Source organism: Cydia strobilella, chromosome Z (genome assembly GCF_947568885.1).
Source record: "Cydia strobilella chromosome Z, ilCydStro3.1, whole genome shotgun sequence".
In the NCBI taxonomy this organism is placed as follows: Eukaryota; Metazoa; Arthropoda; class Insecta; order Lepidoptera; family Tortricidae; genus Cydia; species Cydia strobilella.
Genome location: NC_086068.1, coordinates 41,317,515 through 41,336,528, shown reverse-complemented (window position 1 = coordinate 41,336,528; position 19,014 = coordinate 41,317,515). Strand labels below are relative to the sequence as shown.

General features: G+C 40.6%; 1 protein-coding gene across 1 annotated transcript in view; it reads right to left on the bottom strand.

Annotated features, from left to right (window-relative positions):
• The window catches only part of LOC134754881 (heparan-sulfate 6-O-sulfotransferase 2), a 170,215-nt gene that overhangs the window by 129,155 nt on the left and 22,046 nt on the right, over window positions 1-19,014 (bottom strand). The window contains exon 2 of the mRNA XM_063691340.1: window positions 4,958-5,194. Coding sequence (XP_063547410.1) covers window positions 4,958-5,194 — 237 coding nt within the window. The remainder of the gene's footprint in view (window positions 1-4,957; window positions 5,195-19,014) is intronic.

The window sequence follows — 19,014 nt, the reverse complement described above, 5'->3', positions numbered from 1 at the left end:
CAGGTGCATGACTACACTACTGCAGCACCGTGCTGCAGCTGCAGCCGAGCGGCGACTGCGGCTGTTGCGGCGTGCACTCGCAACAGCGTTCGTTGGTGGCTTGTCAATGTCAATATATAATGTCAGACGTATGAATAAAAATACTAATTTACTTTTGTATTTTAGTCCGATAATGGCGATAATAAAGCTTATTTTAAAGACTATGAAGTACTAGAAATAAAGTTGAATTTTACTAATGCTGTAATTCTGTAATGCGACATGTCAAAACCGGACCAAAAAATTAGAGGCGATAGAATAAAAGTTTCACTTTAAAAAATATATTGGAAGCGTAAAAAGCAAAGGAAAAGTAGACTGCAAAAACGAACTTTGCGCACCCAGGTGTTAACCTTTCAAGAACTAAGTAACTACGGGACCCAAAAATTTTCGAGGTTTGACTGAACTGCATACAAGGGGCAGACCGAAAAGGTATTCTGCGTTTTAATTTTGTGCAATGTAGGTTAAGTAGGTGCATTTATGACAATTAATGCACTGTTCGGTACCTACTTATTACAATACAACCAGTTTCCAATTCCCCAGAAAGTGCCATATAGGTACGGAATAAAGAGTATTGTGCAGAATAATTTAACGTAGTAAATTAAGTTTTCAACTAACCTTTCAGTGATAAATCAATATTCCGCGCTGATCTGTTCTGTTTCAGCGGGTTTAAAATCAAACTAACATAGCCAAGCCGAGCGCCAATATCGTCGGCGACTGCTGAAACTAGCAGATTGTTAAAATATTTACATTGCTGCGAGAGCAGGTACGTGCCGCACCGAATCTGCTTATTCTAAATCTAACCACGCGTTACAGAAAACTAGAAGACGTTTTACAAAATTGGGTTAAGACGATAGTCGCTTATGTGTCCTTGAGTGTCTCAGCGTCTCTGCACCCGCACCCCGCTCACTGCGATCGTACGTGAATTTACCACAACGAGGTTCAAAGAATAAGCTGCAGCCCAGACGCGCGCGGTTGGCGCTATACTCGTATTTGTGTATCTTTTGCAGATATTTTGTCGTTTGAGTATGAGTAGATCATGCGTTTAGTGGAGGTCGTAAATTATAATAAAAATATATTCCCTTATGCATTATACTTTACAAGCCTCAATTAGTTTATTTGTGTTTTATCTATTTCTTACAATTAATACTTAAGTCAATTCGACAGATTAATAGCTAGAGCTTGGTATGTACTAAATTGAGGCGTACAGTGTGTTTATTTTATAGTCATTTTTATCCGTAATAAATAAATATAAATAATGCCATTTATTAGTTAACCTTTAAAATTACGAGTAAGTACCTACTACCTAGTCTACCTACATATAAAATTTTGGAAATTGTTACCTACCTATTAGTGTTAAACTAGTATTGTTTTTCGAAGTTCGAAGTTTTCTCAAACATTACGTTGGAATGATGATTCATTATATTACAAGCGCGCCACAACCAAATCAGCGCTCTGCAGTTTTTTATTTTTTGGCCACAATAATTTCGATATAGTGATTAACGGCTATGTATGATGAACCCCCGTGGACGTCAGTTGCCGCTCCGTTGGTGGGTTGAGGAATGGCAGCCAGCGAAACACGCAAAAAAAAATATTGTCATCGCCTCCCGCTTGATACTTTGTCAGATGGTAGTTTAGATGCTAATGTGAATAAAAAAAATGGTCAGCCGGTTGTATCTCGGTGGACCGTCAGCTGGTCACATGAACATGTAAAAAAAAATCTAAAATGGCCGGTTGTATTATTTTTATTACGGTGAAACTATAAATTTCAAGAAAAAAAATAAAATGTTACAATTGTTAAACAATAAATAAAGATGTATATTTTATTTTTTTTGCTTACCCATTTACAAGAAATAGACCGTAACAGTAAGTAAGTATATAGTTTCTGAATTAAAGAGGTGTTATTTACCATTATAATAATTTACCACCTCCACGAAATGCAAGGTCTATTCGTATCTGAACAAGAAAACATTTGTAAAATACGAATTAACTATTGCGTTATAGCATAGGTACTCGTGTTATCGTTGCGGTAGTAAGTAGTAAGTTTGATTTTTTTATTTCGCCTTAATTTATATTTTCGCCAAAAAAAATACGACATGCCGTTTTGGTCTTTTTACTAAACGGCTTAATCAATTTTAAGGGTCATTATTTATAAATAGTTTATATTTGGATTATGCCTAATTTCATTTATGATTAGCTTATAAAAGAATAGCAATTGACTCTTACTTGTCACTGTTCGTTTTCATTATCAACCACTACCAATCAATGGGAGATTACCCAATCTCCCAACACAATAAAAAAAACTTGAAAATAGATAAATAGATAAATAAATAAATATCTATATACAACGTAAATTGGTAGCCTATATTAATCAATTAATTATCAAGTGATTTACTACTACTACTACTACTAATTATTGTTTTGTTAGGAATCGAACTTTAATCAAAACGTAAAAATGGCAATATGTCCGCGCATGTTAGAAAACTTTTATTTTTATATTTCAAATGAAGCTTTCTCAAACATAAGGGGGAATATTGTCATTATTTTCGTAATAATAGGCTGCGAAACACCGTGTTAAGCGCGCTAAAGCGCGTCAGAACCAAATCAACTTTCTGCAGTTATTAAGTCTTTGGCCATAATAACTCCAATTTTATTGCACTTGGGCTCAGCACAAGCATACAGAGTACAAGGAAGGCACGGAGCGACGAGCGACACAGCCTCCTCGTCTCAAAGCTAGCACACGACTGCCGGCGTGCCGGCCACGCTTTTGTCGAACTACAAACGCACGAAATGTTGAATAATATTCGATTTCTTAAAAAAAATATTTTTTAACATTATGAAATGTTGCATTTGTAGTGCCTGTTAAAACATTTATTTTAGTTTAAAAATAACTTTAATCGAATAAACCGTTTAGGAGATATAAGCAAAGTTAGTAGCAAAACGGCCTGTCGTAATGTTCCTTTTATGGAGAAACTATAAGTCACAGGGAAAAAGTCAAACGTTAGGAATGTTGTACATAAAATGTAGATTGATATATATTTTTTTCATAATTTTTTGTTGAACCGTTAAGCAGATATATATACTCTAGAAAGTAAGAGTTTACGGCCAACAATAGCGACTAGCGCCTTAATTACATATCTATAAGTATTATAAAAGAAAACGTAAAATAAGATTAAAGTTCCACAAAATGGCCTCACACACATTACATTAGTACATAATTTAAAAAAACTCCATGACACATACAACAAGATTGGTTTTTTAAATTGCCGTCACCAATAAAACCATCACACAGGTTTCTTACATGATTCTCGAAGTACACTACCAATTTTTTTTTTTTCATATTTCGGGTGTCAAACTTCTTCGTCAATGTAGGCAATGGTTGTCGTTTTACGATTTTTTTACTGAAAATTGAGGTAAAAACTGATTTTTTAAGGCACTCCCGAAAGTACCGGAAATTCCCGGGAAATCCCGGTTCTTTGAAACAGTACCGGTTCTGCAATCCCTAAACATTACCCACAAAATTAAATTAAATATTATAAAGTTTGCAGTTAACACACGTATTCTTCATGCACATTCTTTCTGACGCGAAATTCCTATATGTGGTATTTTCTATAAAAAGGGGCCTTATTGTCGATGGCACTTACGCCATCATTAACGATGCTCCGATATAAATACAATGCCGCGCGACGCTGTGCGGCGTAAGCGCCATCGACAATAAGGTCCCTTTTCATAGAAAATGCCCCATATTTTTGTAGCCCTTACTACAAATGTTCTGCTTCGATATTATGTATTTTGTTACCGGTTACATGTAAAATAAGGTACCAAATCATGCATGATAAGATTTTATCGTGTGCACACTTTAATGTAGTTAAAAAAGTTACGATTTGTCTTTTTTTTTTTCAATTTCCTTAACTAATATAAAATTCGTTGCTGTCTTTACTGTAATGCTTTTTAATCCGTTACTTATTTTAGCAAGTAGATTGAAAGTAACATCGCCTGCTACATGCTGCATCAGCGCCGCAGTCGCAATAAAAAAGTAACCTTAATTTCATACCTACATGACAAACAAAACGAAGGCGTGCTTTATGGCCCCTTGACCCTAGATTATCTAATCCGAACTCTTATGGCAATTTATAAAAGTGCTCACTATAGTTGGTCAAGCATATCTTGTCAGCAGAAAAAGGCGCCAAAATTTAAAAAAATGTAGGCCCGAAAGATTATCGTCCCATACAAAATTTGAATTACGCGCCTTTTTCTACTGACAAGATTTGCTTGACCAACTATAGCTACCCTTCGGACAAAACAACGGACAAGTCAAAACATGAACATGTAGTTACATAAATAATATAGGTACATCTATGTCTGGTAGGTACTAGCTTACGTTGCTAAAAATTTTTATACAAAGAAAATAGAAAGAGTAGAAGTTTTGTATGTAAAACTTAAGCGAGGTTTAGACTAGCAAGAACTTGCATGCAATTTACGTTACATTGCCAACTACTACTGCATTCAAAAGTTTGATCAGATACCGCAATGTAACGTAAATTGCATGCAAGTTCTTGCTAGTCTAAATCTCGCTTTATATTCGTTCTAAGCATTTTCTTTGTATTACAAATTGTAGCAACGAAAACTAGTAAACTACATACGAGTAAATATACGTTACAAGATTTTTTTACTAAATAAATTAGCGAGAAAGACTTGAATTTAATTTTATTTCAAGCCTTAATAATGTGGCATACATTAATTTTATTATACCTAACTAAAGTATAATAAATACCTTTATAACTCTTTTTACAGAAAGTCACTATATGTCTATGTAATCTAATTTTTTATCTTTTTTTCTCGATTTTAAGTTCATGGCAAATTTGCGTTTCTTCCTACTGGCAACAAGGAACTCCGATGAACTCCGAATTTTTGCAGAACTTACCTTTAGATCCAGGTCCATAACCAGGTGTTTCCCGAAAGATGTGCCACCAGTTTTCTGTATGTGCAGGAAGACCATGACGTCGTGCGCATTGAGGTCGAAACGAAAGTCATCATGGAGCACTTCATCGTAGGAGAGGCCGCGCTGAGCCATAGCGTCGGGGAGCGGCCGACCGGGCGCCTCCGCGTACGTGAGTGCGGCCGGCTCCGACACCCGCTCCCGGGGCGTCACGGCGCACACCTGCACCAAACATACACCAGGCTTAACCCACATGAACTTCGATTCTATGTATTATAAAGTATAGTTTATATAAAATTGGTACATAATTAGTTGTGGTTTAAAAAAATTTTTTTCATGGCGGGAAAAAAATTGACAATTTTTTAGCTCCATGCATGATTTTTTTTAATTTTTGTAATCATAATTTACATCGTTTGAATACCGGAAAAAGTAAAAGTACGATCCGGTACGGTTGATGACGAAGATAATGATGATTTCGGAGATGAAAAATAAATTTTATAATTAAATATTATAACTAGACCTACCTGATGTAAAAGTTTTCCGACTGTTATTGCTGATTAAATCCTACTTTTGACTTCAAATATCTTTCATTTTGTCATTTTTTTACCAAAAACCACACATGTCTCACAAAATACTGATCCTATAAGTATGGGTGTGGTCTCATTAGACTCAGCGCAAAAAATTACACGAAAATCGTGAGTATCAGGATGGCGGGTGTACATCAACAAATGGAGCTGCGGTGTACGTCAGGAGTTAGTGCTAGCAATGTGCCAAATGTGCGCCAAAATTGGAGCAATGTGCTCTTTAAACTCCAGAGATATTTAAGATATCTGACGACTGGTCTGGCCTAGTGGGTAGTGACCCTGCCTGTGAAGCCGATGGTCCTGGGTTCGAATCCCGGTAAGGGTATTTATTTGTGTGATGATGAGCACAGATATTTGTTCCTGAGTCATGGACGTTTCTATGTATGTATAAGTATTTGTATAAGTATTATATATATCGTTATTGAGTACCCACAACACAAGCCTTCTTGAGCTTACCGTGGGACTTAGTCAATTTGTGTAAGAATGTCCTATAATATTTATTTATTTATATAAATGACGTCCGCCAACCTGACGTCAGGTTGGCGGGTGCATTTCCAGGTCTAGCTAATGGCTGCCTACTCAAGGGTGAAAGTACTGCCTACGGTTAGTGCTCGCAATGTGCTTCCACATGTACGAAGCACGATCAAATTCAGAGAGCGGTTAAATAGTAATATATGTAAGCATCACAATAGTCAATATCCTATATGTGGCCTAATACTACTGATAATTACATGTAGTATGTACCTGGCTTTATACTTTTGATTGTTGTATCTATGGTCATTTTAGTTTTAGAGAGAGCTGTCAGATTTGGCGGCAGGCCTGTGCGCGAGGTTATGTTCGATTTGATCTTTTTGTAATCTTATAATTAATCCTTTATATCAATGTAATAAAAGAAATGTCAAAGCAAGCAGTGGTTTGTGTGCTAAACCCCTTTTACTGAGCATTAAATCTATGGATGATTTCAACTCAGAAAGCGGGATTATGAATTCAAATGCCCACATAGAAATTGGATGATTATTTTCACCTGTATAGAGATGAAGCACACATCTCGAAGAATGTGAAAAAAAACGCTTAGTTAAGGCGTATATCTGGAGCATTGCTTTAAATGCTTGTGAGACGTGGACAGTGACACAACGGGACAGAGAGCGATTGGAGGCCTTTGAAATGCGGTGTTGGCGGAGGATGCTAAGGACTGCAAATAACCCAAATCAATACCGGCCTATTGCTCTGCTACCACCTGTGTCAAAAATATTTGACAAAACTATGGCAAACAGATTATATAACTTTCTCGAAAAATATAATATCTTAGACTCAAATCAACACGGATTTCGAAAACGCCATTCAACGGCTTTAGCAGTATACAAATATATAACACATATCTTAGAGCACTTAAATATAAAACAATATAGTATAGGGCTACTCTTAGACATGACTAAGGCATACGACAAAGTATCCCATGAGATCTTATTGACTAAACTATACGGCATGGGAGTACGCGGCATGGCCTACAAATGGTTCCAATCATACCTACAGAATCGGAAACAATATGTACAAATAGATTATTACGACCACCAGAGCCGAGAGGTAGCGAGCGTAAACTCTCAACTACGTCAGACCACTTGCTCCCTCCCTCAAGGAAGTATTTTGGCCTGTACCCTATTCTTAGCGTATATCAACGATCTGCCCAAAATTTTAGATGAAAATACAAAATGTGTCATGTTTGCAGACGACGTCTCTTTGCTGTTTAGCGCTACGGACAGTACCATTTTTTTTTTTTTTTTTTTTTATCCAGGGGGAATCCGTAATGGATCCCACCGGCCCGGGAGAAGCCTAAGGTGGGTATGTCCGACTCCCACGGACTAAACCCCCTGGGGTGTTCCGCCGCGCGCTTTGTGGGCGGGGTTTCGGGAACGTGACTTTAGGCCTCCGATACCCCGCCGGCGTTGCCCTCGCGGGCTCGTTTTTTGGGACTGCTCCAGCAGCCTACTCCGCTGAAGGCGCCTCGGAACACTTGAGGGCCTTCCAGCTCAGAACCTCTTCAGGCGAGTGATGGAACTCCCGGCCCATCACCCGCAGGTCCCCGTTAAGGCGGCATCATTCGGGCTGCGTAGGCCCTTCGCCGCCGGCCTGGCCTCCTACGGCGCTGAGGGAGCGAATTTGCATCGTCCTCGCGCACTCTTTCTGCAGCCTCCTTTTGTGTCAGGACGGTGACACTAAAGGTGGCTACTGCCGCCCATACCACCTCACTGCTGACCCTACGGACAGTACCAAAGCTAACCTAAAACTTTCGACCCTTTTACACACTGTCAAAAAATGGCTTGCCGAGCATAATTTAGATATAAACCTACAGAAAACAAAAATTATTCAATTTAAACCGACACAGAAGAAACCATTAGAATTGCAACTACAAATAAATAACAATACAATAGAAGAGGTAAATGATTTCAAACTGTTGGGTATAACTATAGATTCAGGGTTAAACTGGAAAGAGCATATCCAAAGTCTCAAAACAAGAATAATCAAATTTATCTACACTCTTGGTATATTAAAAGCAAACACGGATTTTGAGTCGGCTTTATCAGTATATTTTGCTTATATCTATTCTGGCCTCCGATATGGCGTACTTCTCTGGGGAGATAGCACAGACGCCAAAGATATATTCATCCTACAGAAAAAGTGTATACGAATCTTAGCGAACGTACACATTCCTAACAGCTGCCGCCCTCACTTTATACGGTTTAAACTGTTAACGTTGCCCTCAATATACATAATGGAGGCTGTACAATTTGTCAGACAACACACAGAATTATTTCCATTAAAAGACGATACGTGTAAAACTAGAAGTCAATATAGAAATAAGCTGCTACTACCTAGACCTAACTTAGCAATGTATAAGAATGGACCACAGTATAAATGTATCCAAATTTTTATAAAATCCCTAATGCTATCAAATACGAACTAAATGAGAAAACTTTTAACTCTAAACTGAAAAGCCTATTAATAGAAAATTGTTATTACACAGTCGAATCATTCCTGGAAGATAATACGTTAGATAAATATGACACCGAATTAGTGTAAGACTGTTAACTTGACATATTGCTGCCATCACTTTAATATTAATTGACATTCATTAAATAAATAATAATTATAATAATTTGACAAGTTAATTCAATCAGAAATTATTGTATCGGTGCATTGTTGACGTTGCTATTGTTGAAGTTACTAAATTAATTTATGAGACTAACTAATAGGTTACTAAACCACTGATACGCTAATATGTTAATTTTATTATGTTACCTTAATTGCAATGTGTAAATTAGAATTAATAGAATAGAAAAACTGTACTATTGTGTGCCCTTACAGGGTGTCATGAACTGGCTATATAAAATGTAACACCTTATTATGTACATGACAATGCAATATTGAATAAATTAATAAATGAAGGATTAGTTGGACAGAAAGGAAGACGAACGTTGAGGAACTGAGCATGGCAGGAGAGAAGAGATGCCTGTTAGGCACAACAGCTAACAGAAGGGGCAAGATGGTTAGTCATCTAATACGGCACGACCCGCACGACAGATTCTTTTTAAACATCCTGAAGGGCAAGATTGAGCAAGAAAAACGCAGAGGAACCGACGTACTATGCGCCGGCCGTGTCCACGATTACCGTCTTATGCATCTGATCCAGCGACTCAGCGAGAGTCTCTCTCGGTGTTGGTCGAGACTCTTCGCTGACACGACTGCTAGTTATTATATTAATATTATGAATCTAGAATATAACCGTTGAGTTTTGGCAGACTTTCTAGTGCAGGCCGTAATGGCAGACTGTTTATTATGTTAGTTTATATTTTGGCAAAGATAGGTACTTGTAATATGGACCTTGAAGTTAGATTCAAAAATAAATAAATAATTAGTTATACTTTGGCAAACTGTCCAGCGCAGGCCTTGAGGGCAGACTGTCTGGGGCAGGCCGTGATGGCAGACAGGCCATAACAAATTAAATTATTAGGTTGGCTATAGGTATGAATGTTGGCAGACTGTCTAGAACAGGCTTTGATAGCAGCCTGTCTTCTAGAGCAGGCCGTGATGGCAGACTGTCTAGACTGGTCTAGTCTAGAGCAGGCCATAACAACAGTCTAATTAAATAATTAGATTGACTAGGTTGAATGTTGGCAGACTGTCTAGAACAGGCTTTGATAGCAGCCTGTCTTCTAGAGCAGGCCGTGATGGCAGACTATCTAGACTAGTCTAGTCTAGAGCAGGCCATAACAATTTTTATACTTTGGAATGATGTCTAGAGCAGGCCTTAAGGGCAGACTGTGATTGTTTATGATGAATTATACTTTATCAAACTATTTAGAGCAGGCCTTAAGGTCAGACTGTGATTGTTTATGATGTGTTATACTTTGCCAAGCTATTAAGAGCAGGCCTTAAGGGCAGACTGTGATTGTTTATCATGAATTATACTTTGCCAAACTATTTAGAGCAGGCCTTAAGGGCAGACTGTGATTGTTTATGATGTGTCATACTATGTCAAACAGAGCAGGCCTTAAGGGCAGATTGTGATTGTATATGATGTATTATGCTTTGCCATAGAGCAGGCCTTTAAGGGCAGACTATGATTGTTTATAACGTGTTATACTTTACCAAACTGTTTAGAGCAGGCCTTGAGGGCAGAATGTAAATGTTGATGTTGATTTATACTTTAACACTGTCTAGAGCAGACCATTACTGTAAGTTAGTTCATATAGTGAAAGACTAGAAGAAGGCTGTAAATGCTACTATAGGTGCTGGTTGTATGAAATGACTGTTTACATGATCTCAGGTTAAAGCATGTGAGGATTGATTTCTCAATAAGGTTGATATACATATTGTCACTGGCTGCGATTGATTAATGAGGGACTGAATAGCCAGAAGGTTAAAATAATGTTGTTATGTATGTTTATCTTTCGTTAGTGTTAAGGTGGATGACATGTTATGATATATGGTTGTTGATATAAATGTTTAATTACTTTTAGTGAGAGGACTCACTAAAATAAAAAGGATGGCCGAGCTGTAAGCATCACAATAGTTAATATCCTATATGTGGCCTAATACTACTGATAATTACATGTAGTATGTACCTGGCTTTATACTTTTGATTGTTGTATCTATGGTCATTTTAGTTTTAGAGAGAGCTGTCAGATTTGGCGGCAGGCCTGTGCGCGAGGTTATGTTCGATTTGATCTTTTTGTAATCTTATAATTAATCCTGTATATCAATGTAATAAAAGAAATGTCAAAGCAAGCAGTGGTTTGTGTGCTAAACCCCTTTTACTGAGCATTAAATCTATGGATGATTTCATATAGAATTGAATAAGTATATATATAGACGCCTGCTTATTTGAAATAGCAATGATAAACGTCCCGGATATTCCTCACAGTATTGCACAGAAACTCGCCACTCCTCCGCGCGTTATCGCTGCTCAATGCACTCCTGACATCATCACCAGAGTGCGACTTGTTTGCGTGGAGATGGGCGAATGTGTGCCAAGAGTGTCTGAGGTTTTGTGAGATGAAGGATGATAGGCTTTCCAGCACTTGCATTTGACTTAATATGACTATCTGTATTTTACTTTATATATATTTTGTATTTGTATACCTTTGTTAGTTTAATTATTAGGTGTATTGGCGTATGCTGTGATGCCGTGTAAATATATTTGAATAAAAATAAATAAATAAAGGTGTGATTTGTGATATCGCTATTTCAAATAAGCAGTTTGGGAATGTTTTTTTAATGAACCAACGCACATACCCCGCGGAAAGGGGTTAGGACGCCTAAATTTTGATATGACTCGGCGATCCTCATTTCTAATTTCTAGTGTCATAAAACAAGTTTTTATTAATGTACATATTTTGCCGCCAAATGGCCACATGGGGCATTTTCTATAAAAAGGGACCTTATTGTCGATGGCGCTTACGCCGCACAGCTTCGCGCGGCATTGTATTTATATCGGAGCATCGTTAATAATGGCGTAAGCGCCATCGACAATAAGGTCCCTTTTTATAGAAAATACCACATATTTAGGCTTACTTTAACTGTACTAATTACTAATTAAAGTTCACCATTCATAACTTTGTTATTTTCTAATGCGTACCAATTATATATGAACTATACTTTAGGTTTATCGCTTTACCTCAGATGGTTGGTAAGAAATTTTCAGTTTTTAAACAGCGGCGGCCTTAACCATAAAAAAATTCTACTCAAGTTGTTGCGCGAGGCGCCTGCAGAGCGAGGCTTCGGCTTCGGGCGACTACCCTGTTTACCATCCCCCAAGGCGGCCGCTCTGTTTAAAGGTTTAGTCGCATGACTTGTTTGGTAGTTTGTTTCAGTTTCAATTCCAAACTAAGGACTAATCAACCTTTTACTAGAACACCAGCGCGATACTAGGTTCGCCAACCATGTGAATACAGGCTGTATCTACCTAGACTGAACTTCAATAAATAGGAATGCATCTTCCCCACCATTCGATGCTTAGATCGCAATGCACACTTCGCGCTGCACGTCTCGTGCTTTCATTTTTGAGTCGCGCGGCTTCTATCACTCTCAGATATTTATATATCACTCCCAAGTTTAGTGGGAAAATGGCAGATCTTAAGACGAATGCCACCGAATACCTAGTCGATGTTTTAAATATTTAAGAAGAGAATTGTAAAGCCCGTCACAGATGGAGCGATAAATATATCGTAGGATAACAAGTCATCTTACGATATCTTTTACGTACCTACCTACTATTTAACAAAGTCCACACACGAAGCTTTAATATATATTTTGGTATCTTACCATATCTTATAGCAAGGCATCTTAAGATGCCTTAAGATTGTAATGTTGTCACACGCGTCGGGACGAGTGTGGCAGCATGTACGATCTCCCTCGGTCCAGACGGGACCTCGGGTTATGTCTCGACAGCTCAGGGATGAGAGGACAGAGGGGTGAGTAAAGAAACACTGATTTATATCTCTACAATCTACGGGCTTTTATGCCGGTTTATTTATAATAAGATCAAACGGGTATGCTAGAGCCTACGCTACTGCGCACGGGACGGGATCCCTTATTCGGGATGTTAATGACGGGCGCGAATCCTTAATCTATCCGCGACAACCATACGGGGTTGTGCTGACCCTCGGGACGGTCGGCAGGGCCAGGCTTACGGTGTACGGAACGGGATCGGGGTTGTACCGAAGGGATAGAGTGCTAACGCGTAACCACACACTGCGCTACTATTCCTTCGGGCGGAGTGACGGGATCTCGGGGCAAGGACAGTGTGCTGGGCGTCTACCACGCTCCCGGCACTACTGTCCCCAAGGGTAAGGTATAGAATCCTCTAGCAAGGTACCCGGGCTGACGCGTGAACCACACACCGCTCAACGTACCGAGGAAGAGGGGGAAGGAGTCTCTAGGGAGCTGACGCGTGAACCACACACCGCTCAGCTAGAGTGCAGTGCCCCTAGCAGCCGATCCGCGACTGCGAAGAACACTGGCCGATCGCTGCGAGTGCGCGGGGTTATATACGGTTCGGCGCGCGGGGTGCGGGGCGCGGTCGGCGGTAGGGCGCGGCGCTCGGACAGGTGGCCGGTTCTGCGTGGCTGTGTTGTGGTGCCGCCTTGTATGTGTGCGTGCTGTGGCGCGTCATCACAGTCCCGTCCCGGCTGAGGAGATTTTTACCTGTAGGGGAAAAATCACCTATAATCGTGCTTATTTATATCACTAAGTTACGTTCACGTTGCTTGGTTAAAACAGTTTAAAAAAATAAAATAAAAATACGACTAATAAGAAAAAAAATAATAATGTGGGTTGTATTTTACCCTATTTATATTTACTGCGTTGATTCCTGTCGGGAACGGCGACTATACTATATGTAGGAGTTCCCTGTTGCCTATAAATATATATACTCGTCGCCGTGATTTTATTACTCTTCGTACCTTATTTAGTTCTTGGGCGAGGTTGCTAGGTCTTCTGGTGCTGTCTCGTTCTAGGGCCCCTTACCATGCCCAACCGTGTTCCGCCGTTCCTCCCCCTTCCGGCTCGTCTTGTTTTTTTATGTTTTCCGGCCTGGGCTGGTGCTGGAAACGTCGGCGGTTGTATTGATGCCGGTGGGTGTTCCGGCGTGACTGGCCCGTCCTGAGCCTGCAGGAACGCGTTGTACTCCTGGTAGTCCGCTATCAGGGCCAGTACGTCGTCCGGTTCTGCTGGTGACGGTAGTTCGCGAGGTGGAAAGTGGGGGACGCACTCTTCGGCCTCTGCGATGAGTGCGCGTAGGTCCGGTTGTGGTTCTTCATTGGGGGCCGGTTGTACCCCTGCCCCTGCCCCCGCGGGGCTGCCGGGCTGCTGTTGTCCCGGTGTCGCCGGTGACGGTGGGTCTGGGGTTCGGGTTTGGGTCTCGCTTCGTATCACGCCTAGCCCGCCGGGCCATAGTTTGATGCGTGCCGGGTCTCCTTCAGCTACCTGATTTGTTGACACTATAAGTGTCAACCGCGGTCCGGTGCCTGTTGGCACGAGTACGGGTGTCGGGGTTTTTGTCGTGCACTGGTCCATTTCCGATCACTATATGACCTCTGTATGTGATTATCCCTGTTTTATACTGTGTTTTGATTTTTTTGAACTTGCGGGTAATCTTGTATTTTGTTTCCGACGTTGCATTCTATACTCTCTTGCCTGTGTTTACGGTTTGTGGTTGTACGGTTTATTTTTACTATTTTATAATTTTTATTTTTTTGTTCCTGTATAGTTATATCGTTTTTCTTATTTGTAATAGTCCGTCTGTACCCTTTTGGAGACATTTTCGAGGTTGTGTTCACTTAATCTGTGTTATTCTGGATTTTAATATTGAGTTTTTTTTATTTACCTAATTTTTGGTTGGACCTTATACGGATTGCGTACGGTTCATTTTTGTGTGCTCGGCCTCGTTTGTTTACAAGTCGCTGTGATCTCCATCTCTGCTTCCCATGAGGTGCATTGAATATTGTGTGCGTTATTATCGTTATTGATTTCGCGCTTACGATAATTTTAATGTTGTATCTTGTTGTCGGATTTTGCTCGTCTGTAGGTAGCTATTCCTATCTTTGATTATATCTCGGTTGAAGGCTTTCGTGTGCGGTGCGACTTATAATGGACCTTATTCCCATACTGATTATGTTGGTTTTGGTTTGCATTTTTGTTGGCTGTTTTGCCTGGTAACCACACCTGTTTCGCGCTTATGTGGTCCTGGTAATGTTGTTAAGTTTTATTTAATTGGCATAAGGTTTAATGTCCTTTATGTGGGCTGTTACGACTTTTCGTTTACCGTTTTTTTCTTGTAGTAAATATATTACTGGGGATTTTTGTTCTATAATAATATATGGTCCTATGTACTTAGGGGCCAATTTAGCGGAATAGCTTTTCTCGGCGTTGGACAATGTGAAGTTTTTTTTAACACTTCGTCGCCTATGGTAGGTTTCCATTGCCGTTTATTTTTGTCGTAATAACTTTTTTGTGTGTTTGATGCTTTCTCTTGGTTTTTTCGTACTATGTCATATATTTCTTGTAATTTTTTGAATTCCTTGACTTGCGGCGTGGGGAATGAATTTTGGTCGTTCGGGTTCCGCAGCTCTCTGCCGTATAACAGGAATGCGGGCGTATATTTCGTCGATTCTTGTACGGATGTGTTTAGTGCAAAGTTAAATTCGGTTAGGTATTTATCCCATGTTTTGTGGTTGCTTTCGACGTATGTTACTATCATCGTACCTAAAGTTTTGTTTATTCTTTCTGTTGCGTTACACTGTGCCGAGTATGGCGGTGTAAGTTGATGGTTCGTTCCATATTTTTTTAATATATCGCGGAATATTTTTGAGGTGTATTGTCGACCATTATCCGAGAGTAGGTTTACGGGGGCTCCATGACGTAATGCTATCAGCTGTTCGAATGCTCTCGCTATGCTGTTTGCGGTTGCGTTACGCAACGGTGTGATTTCGGACCATTTCGTAAATTTATCATGGAACACAATTATCCACTGGTAACCTTTAGATGACCTTGGTAGTGGTCCGATCAGGTCAGAGGTTACTGTTTCCCATGGTACTTTCGCGTTGTTTATGTGCATCCTTCCTGGTTGTTTTTGTTGAGACGGTTTGTGTTTTTGACACGCTTCGCATTTTTTAATATATTTTATGACGTCATGGTGTACTCCGGGCCAATAGTGTCTTTGTGTTATCCGTTTGACTGTTTTTGCTATTCCTAAGTGACCGGCGCTTGGCGAGTCGTGGTTTTGCTGTATTATGGTTTCTCTTTCTTGTCGTGGTACACATAATTTCCATTCTGTCTCTGGGTTTATGCTCCCCTTATATTGGTCGGAGTGTATTTTTTTGTATAATTTGTCGTCTCGTATGCAATAATCTCCCGTTCTGTCGGTATTGTTACGTGTTTGTGTTATTTCGTTGGTGTACCAGTCGTGTTCTTGAATGGTGTATATTGGGTTCCGTGATAGGCCGTCGGCCACTTGATTTTGTGTTCCGCTCCTATATACTACTTCGAAGTCGTATTGTTGCAGTTCTAGGGCCCATCTCGCGAGTCTGCCGGATGGGTTTTTTACGGTGTTTAACCAGCGTAGCGCTTGGTGGTCGGTTACGACTGTAAACTGATAGCCTTCTAGGAACGGTCTCATTTTCCGTATACTCCATATTATGGCTAAGCACTCTCTCTCGGCGGTTGAATATCTGGTTTCCGGTGGTGTTAACGCTCTGCTTGCGTACATTATGACTCTGGGTGTTCCCCCGTGGTCCTGAAGGACTGACCCTAATCCGATATCACTCGCGTCAGTTTCTAGCCGGAACTGTTTTGTGAAGTCTGCCCTCGTCAGGATTGGGTCTGTTGTTATTATTTCTTTGAGTTTTTTAAATGCGGTTTCTTGTTGTGTGTCCCAAACGAATTTCTCCCCTTTTTTTAATAGTTTGACGAGCGGTGCGGTTATGTCCGCGTAGTTGGGAATAAATTTCCTGTACCATGACGTCATACCTATGAATGTTCGTATGTGTTTTATGTTTCCTGGTGGTCTCAAGTCTGTTATCGCTTTGATTTTCTCCGCGTTCATCTTGATCCCTTCTCTTGTTACTGTGTGACCTAGGTATTCTACCTCGGCCTTCGCGAACTCGCATTTTTCTTTGTTTATCTGTAGCCTAGCTTCTCTTATACGGTTGAAAACTTCTTTTAGGTGCTTTATGTGTTCGTCGAATGTGGGGCTGCATACTATGATATCATCTAGGTACACATACGCGTGTGGCTCCATTTCTGGGCCGATTACTCTGTCTAGTAATCTCTGAAAGGTTGCTCCGCTCGAGTGGAGGCCGAAGGGCATGACCTTGAACTGGAATAACCCTCTCCCTGGTACGGTAAACGCTGTTACCGGTCTGCTGTGCTCTTCTAAGCCTACGTTCCAGTATCCGTTTTTCAGGTCGAATTTTGAAAAATACTGGGCTTGTCGTAGTTTTTCTAAAGTGTCGTCTATTTGCGGTAGCGGGTACGCGTCTTTTTCAGAGATTTCGTTTACTTTCCGAAAGTCTATGCAAAATCTATATTTTCCGGACGGTTTTTTTACTAGTACTACGGGCGAGCTGTACGGGCTGTGTGATCTCTCTATTATCCCTTGTTGTAACATGTCGTTGACGTGTTGGTCAATGATTTGCTGTTGTTTGGGGTTCCGTGGGTAATATTTTTGTTTGACTGGTTCTGAGTGTTTTAATTTTATTTTGTGTTGTATCCAATTATTTCCCTTGGGGCTTTCTTCGCACAGTTGGAACTCTTTCTGCAGCATGTCTTGCAGCTCTCTGTTTTGTTCTTCCGTGAGTGTTCCCGTTCGTTGCGGTTCGCTCTGTCCGTGTTCGGGTTCTTGTGATGTGGCGGTCGGTGCTTCTTTTTGTTCGGTTTTGGTTTCGGTTTGTGAGTTGTTAATTATTGTGTTTTCCGATGTTGACTGGTGTGTCGTGTCCGCGGGCGGCCCTGTGTGGTCGTCGGCGTCTGTTATTTCGTCTTGTGGCCATCCTATTGTCATTCCGAGTCTTCGTAGGACGTCCATGCCGATTATTATATCGGTTGCGTTAGGTAACACTCGTACCCAGTGTTTTAAGTTTGAGTTTCTTACCTGTAATTCTACTAGAATACTCTTCTTGGCTTCTGTTCTGTGCCCGTTTGCTAACACGATTGGTCTTGTGGTCTCTTTTTCTGATAGTGCCTTCCCCTTACACTCATCGTATGCGTGTTGATTAATGTACGTGTTTGTGGAGCCGGTGTCGAGCAATCCGCGATATTTTTGTCCCATTATGTGTATCTGTACGTACGGCCGGTTGTCTTCATTTGGGCTGTCGGACGCACCTAGCGCTTCTGGTTTTCCCCATGTCGTTTTCCTGCAGCAGTTCTTGCTTAGTACTCCCTTTCTTCCACACCCGCTGCAGAATATTTGCCGTCGGCCTCTACATGCTCCTGTGTCGTGCCCTGGTTTCCCGCATGACCAGCAGCATGTCCTTGAGTCGTAATTGGGGTGTATTTTGTTTTCACTTTCGGGATTGCGTATGTTTGTTCTGTTTGAACGGTGTGTTCCACTTGTACCTGCGTTTCCGGGTGTATGTGTGTTTTGCTCTGTGCTTGTCGCCTTCCAGTACGTATTGTGGTATTTTCCCGATTTAGCGGTCTCTGTGTTGTGTGCGCTTAACGTGAAACTCTCGTATTCAGTCGCTAGTTTTAATAGGCCTGCTAAATCCTTAAAGTCTTGTTTTTTAATGTACATCTTGTAACTTTTTAACATGTTTTCATGTATGCGGTGTAGTTGCTCTGACTCGGTGAGGCTTCCCTGCCTTCTTATTAAAGTTTGTAGGTCTGTCACGTATTGTGTGAATGTCTCTCTATACTGTTGTTTCCTTGCTACGATCTTGGCGACCAGGTCTTCCTCGTAATTGCTTGGGAAATAGTATAGTTTAAAAAGACTTACGAACTCGTCCCATGTTGTCCATTTTTCTGCGTTATTCCTGTGCCAGAGGAGTGCTTTTCCTTGTAGGATTCTTGGCAGCGCGGGTAATATTTCTTCATTTTGAATGCCGCTTGCCGCTACGAGTTCTTGTAGTCTCTCTATGAATTCTACTGCGCAATCGGTTGTTTTGAAGGACAGGTTCCACTCTCTTATGAGTTTCGTGATTGTTTTTGCGCTGTTGTCGGCTGTGTCGCTTGAGTGACTTTGTTCTTGTGTTTGGAGGGCGGTTTCTTCTTTCACGATCTCGACCAACCCTTTCCGAATTTCTTCTACGGTTAGCCCTTCCGTCGGTACTCCACGCTGGGCAGCTGCCTCTATCAGCTCTGGTTTTTTTAAACGGTATATCCACGTCGTATGCATCTTGTTTCTTAGTGTGTCTTGTGGTATCTCTTCACACGTTAGCTTACCTTTGTTAACTATGGTGTGTC